The sequence below is a fragment of the Solea senegalensis genome, linkage group LG13 (assembly GCF_019176455.1).
Source record: "Solea senegalensis isolate Sse05_10M linkage group LG13, IFAPA_SoseM_1, whole genome shotgun sequence".
Lineage (NCBI taxonomy): Eukaryota > Metazoa > Chordata > Actinopteri > Pleuronectiformes > Soleidae > Solea > Solea senegalensis.
The window spans coordinates 8,986,843-8,991,770 of record NC_058033.1 but is presented as its reverse complement, the minus strand read 5'-3'; the positions used below and the strand labels follow the sequence as shown (position 1 = coordinate 8,991,770).

The window sequence follows — 4,928 nt, the reverse complement described above, 5'->3', positions numbered from 1 at the left end:
CAGCGTTGTTGCTAGGACCCCGCAACAACTGTGATTCTCAGTAGGCTGCTCAGATGAACTGTGCCATGGTCACAGGTGCGCTGCTTACCCGTAATCTGTTTGATCCCCCCCTCAGTTTCTAAAGGGCCTCAGCCAATCACAGAGCAGGACCAGGCCTTCGCCGCCTCCCCTCCACCTCACATGCTCATCGCTAATTGGCCGATGCCCAAATCAATTTCCCCCAATCCGCGAGTTTCTCTGAATGAAAAGCCTACTTGTTGGAAGTCTCATCCTCCCACTGATTTATGTCAGCGGTCACACACACTCGGGCTGCATTTAAAGCCTGGGAAACTCAACTGATGCGCGTTTAAAAACAACCATCAAAAAGTAGAGTAAGAAAGAAAGACAAAAACTTACATCATGAGCATGAGCTACGCGTCCGCGGCGCCCACGCAGAGATCCACGTCGTTTTTCATCGAGGACATCTTACTGCACAAGCCCAAGCCGCTCCGAGAAGTCATGCCCTCGCCGTTCTGCAGCTCGCTCTCCGCCAGGATGCCCATCCTGGAGTACGGATACCCGCTGATGCCCACGCCGATCCTGGCGCCGCATCCGCACCACCCGCTGCACAAGCCGGAGCATCAGTACCACTTCTTCACCTCTGGTAAGACGCGAGTTCACAACTGGGGGGAGGTGACGCAGAGGGACGCACAGGTGTCAGGAGGAGCAGATATAGAAAACAGAAGTGTAACGTGGAAAATAATTCTTAATAATGAGGAATATGTGGATTAATATATCCATAAATAATGGATAGAATGCATTAAAATGACTGTTAAATAATAATGTTTTATTCCTATTAAATTTATGGACCTAGGTTTTCTTAACTCCTTTCCTTCTAAACATACACAATTTAAAATGCAAAGTCACATTACAATTTTATTATAATAGCTTACATAAAAAATATTAAAAGTAATAGTTAAATTCTTAAAGCGGCCTGATTCAATTAGAACTGATTTTTCTTTTTTTTACAACAGGTGTCTGTTCTGCAGCACATGGAACTAAATAATACCGGCTAAAACACAAACAAACAAAAAGAGAGGAAGTTTGACATGTGCCACATACTGCTTAAATTTTATGGAACGCATAACCAAACATCCACCAACAACAACAAAAAACAAAGACTATAAGTGTCCCCCCAAAAATAAAAACGAATAAATATAAAATGTCAATAAACCTTCGTTTCCTTTCAGGGATGCAGATGCCGGCCTTGTTCCAGCATCACGCGGAGTTGCCGGGGAAACACTGCAGGCGCAGGAAGGCCAGGACCGTGTTCTCCGACTCACAGCTGTCCGGTCTGGAGAAGAGGTTCGAAATCCAGCGGTATCTGTCCACGCCGGAGAGAGTGGAGCTGGCCACGGCGCTCAGTCTGTCCGAGACACAGGTACACACACAACTATGACGTTTACATGATCTATTTATTACAGTGTCAGTATTATTATAAGAGGACATTTAGTTAAACAAATAACCCACAATGAGTGTAATAATACAATTAGATATTAGTTTTTTTCATTTGCATCTGCGTCAAAAGTGCAATATTTATTTTAAATATCTAGTTTTATTATATTATATTGGAATAGCCAATGTATCAAAACCTAAAAAAATAATAGTAATAACAGTATTATATTATATATCTAGGTTATATATGTACTTAAATTCTTATGTTTCATGTCCAGGTGAAGACGTGGTTCCAGAACCGGCGCATGAAGCACAAGAAGCAGCTGCGGAAGGCGCAGGACGAGCGCAAGGCTCCCGGGGAGCCGCAGCTGGAGCGCACGGCGGCGGAGAACTCCGGCGAGAGCGACGCCAACGACAAGGGCGCGCGCGAGGACCTCAAGAAGCGCGGCCTCGACCTCGACGTGGACTCGTACGCGCTGCAGCGGGAGAACGACGACGACGAGGAGGACCGCTGCGACGACGACGAGGACGACGACGACGACGACGTGGACATCGAGGACGACGTTTGCTCCCCGGATCATCTACTATAGTACAGTAGGCCGCGCGTTTGTTTTGACGCAGACATGCAGCGACGCTCGCGTTGTAAATACAAACTGTAGATAAAATAAAACACACACACGATCACATTTCTGACATTAATAATGCTGTAATAATGTCATGTAAATATTCGATCATGCAAAGCGGGCCTATATCTATTTTTTTGTGTAACTATATCGCCCCTATATGGACCTCTTTGTAAGCGTTTAATGTTTTGTCTGTACAGACCACACTGTAATTACTATTGTTATTATTATTATTATTATTATACAATTGCTTTTTATTGCTGTACAACATATAGACGCATATATAATGCTCCACCGCTCTTTGCACTTATATCTTCTATAAAAAGCGTTCCAAATCATTCACCAGTTTTTCCTCTTTATATATATGTGTGTATATATAAAAACTATATAAATAATGATTCACTAACACCTTTTTATATTATTTTGTCATCCTCCTCCTTGTTAGAGGAGAACTTAAATATATATATAGAGAGACAAAGCGAGTTAATGTCGTGTTTTTTGTTTTACATGTGAAAGCAAACGCGCGCTCGTTGTGACGCACGTGCAGGTGCCCACTCAGCGTGGATGTGTGGACGTCATGTCATGTGTCTGTTCTCATTCATTCATATATACATGTGTTCGTTTGTATGTTGACAGTCAACAGATGTTTTTATTTTATTTTGTACAACCCCTGTACACTTGAGTGTTAAACTGACTTTACTGTTAATAAAAGAAACAGAAATGACGGCTTATGTTTTATCATTTCTACCCACCCAACATCCAAATATTGATTTATTTAATGTTTTAATATTACAAAAATGTTCTTATAGAGGCAGTGTTATTTTTGATTTTTGCACATTAATAACAAATAATGTCTGTTATTATGTCCTTTATCATTTTAGCTTTGGAAAGATTGAAACATAACATTATAAAAAAAACAACCAGATATTTCCAGCCAACAGATTTATTCATAACATTTGGAAATTTTATTTTGAACATTCTAAAGACTTCACTTCCTGAAAGGGTCTGTCCTGTATATTTTCATTAGATTATTATTTGCAGATTACTTTAACGTGAACATTGTCTTGTTAATGTGTAATGAATCTAAAAGAAAACTTTAATAATTTCTGTGCTATTCCTTTATTAATTTCAATGATAAAATAATTTGAGCTTATGGTGCAGCCTCTTATTTAAATCATCAGATGTCAGACAAATTGGATAATATTAGCTAAGGAAAGATGTCTCAGTGTTGTGGTTTTACTATTATTGGAGAAAGTTGGAGACACAGGGGGGTTGAAAGTAAGAATAAAACACTTCAAACATCTTTTCAAACTGTTAAAATATCTTTATTATTACATGTTTTTCTCACAGTATATCTTCACCTCTGTCGTGGATTCACAGGCACTGTCCCTCTCTCCTGCTGCCTTCTCAGAACCAATTGGTCTTTAAAATGTGATGGTGATTAACAGGCAGCTGCAGGCGAAAGGGAAGCAGGCCATGCAGAAGGTGATCAATTAAAAGATTAAGCGTTTTGCAACACATGGACGCATCTGCATTTGAGCCCTAATAGCAGGGCCATCAGCTCATTTTCAGGAAGCTTGCCGTCCACTGAAAGCACACTTCTCACATCAAAGCAGCCACGTCTGCCTTAGCTTTCCAATGGGCAGAAAGGGATGCTAATTTGGCCTCCTTCATGTATGGCGGTGAAAGACTCCTTCAATTAACTGGATTTCAATGGCAAAAAAAAAGTAGGTGGGAGCAGAGTAAAAAAAAAAAAAAGGATGCAAAGAGACTCAGTGTGGCTGGGCAGCGATTCTCATTAAATTAAAAAGGGCTTGGTCATTTGTTCAACCACACATCTGAGGACTTAACACTAAAAACACTGGGCTTCAAAGAGTCCATGATGGGTTAAATAGAGACTATAATCTAATTAAAATATTGCACAAAGGTAAATAGTGCTTTGATAATGATCTGAGGGTTCAATTAGTGAAATGAGCTGCTTGAGAGTGCTGTGTGCGTCGGGGAGGAGCTGCTGCTACTTAGAGAGCGCGCGGCTAAAAAGACAACAGGGCGACACACAGGGTCCATGAAAGACAGAGTGGAGAAGATTCCAGGTCAAACAGTAATGTGACGACAACGACGAGACAATCTGACACATATCTGACACATTAGAGCTGTCGTCACTGTTGTGAGCCTGCCACATCTCACACAGCCCACACACCCCATCTGACACTTTACATTCATTCTTTAAACATTACTGTATTTTACATCTATATATACATAAATATGTAAATATTAGTCATGTTGTGGGGCTGTTTATATATAAAAAAAAGAGCATTTGTTAAACATTTTGGAGAATTACGTCGTCGGAATAGTTTGAAACTGCAGCAAAATGTGTGGTTTGAAAGGTGTAAAAATGACTGTATCGGACTGATATTGGTATCGGCAGATACTCGAGTTTCAGATATCGGTATCGGACGTGAAAAAGTAGTATTGTGCCATCCCTAATTGAATTTTGTTAGATTGATTGTGTAGTTAGCCAGTAGTAGCAGAAGAAGGGAAAATGGGTAGAAGAACAGTGTAAATTGGTGTGCATTGAGAAAAGGAAGGCGGCAGTGATGCAGCATTACAGATGCCAGCAATATTGCACAATTTCATAAAGCCCAGTGTGGATTCACTAACACACAGTAACATGACTTCCTGTACATACCTCTACATACGTCCAACGACATATTATCATCATTATTATTATTACTACACACATTATTAAAGGGCTACTTCACCCCAAAAAATACACAGTTTTTAACCAATTTCCAGAGATGGATGTGTTATTTGATCATCAGACAGTGGAAGTTGGGATTGACAAAAAAATATCAATAAAATTGACAAAAA

The 4,928-nt window shown here is 40.3% G+C and overlaps 1 protein-coding gene across 1 annotated transcript; it reads left to right on the top strand.

Moving 5' to 3' along the window:
- The first annotated feature begins 229 nt into the window (after positions 1–229).
- On the top strand, positions 230–2,462 carry bsx (brain-specific homeobox). Its single transcript, XM_044041412.1, has 3 exons — positions 230–643; positions 1,230–1,420; positions 1,713–2,462. The coding sequence occupies exons 1-3, from the start codon at positions 400–402 to the stop codon at positions 2,022–2,024; spliced, it is 747 nt and encodes a 248-aa protein (XP_043897347.1). The 5' UTR covers positions 230–399; the 3' UTR covers positions 2,025–2,462.
- The last annotated feature ends 2,466 nt before the right edge of the window (positions 2,463–4,928 follow it).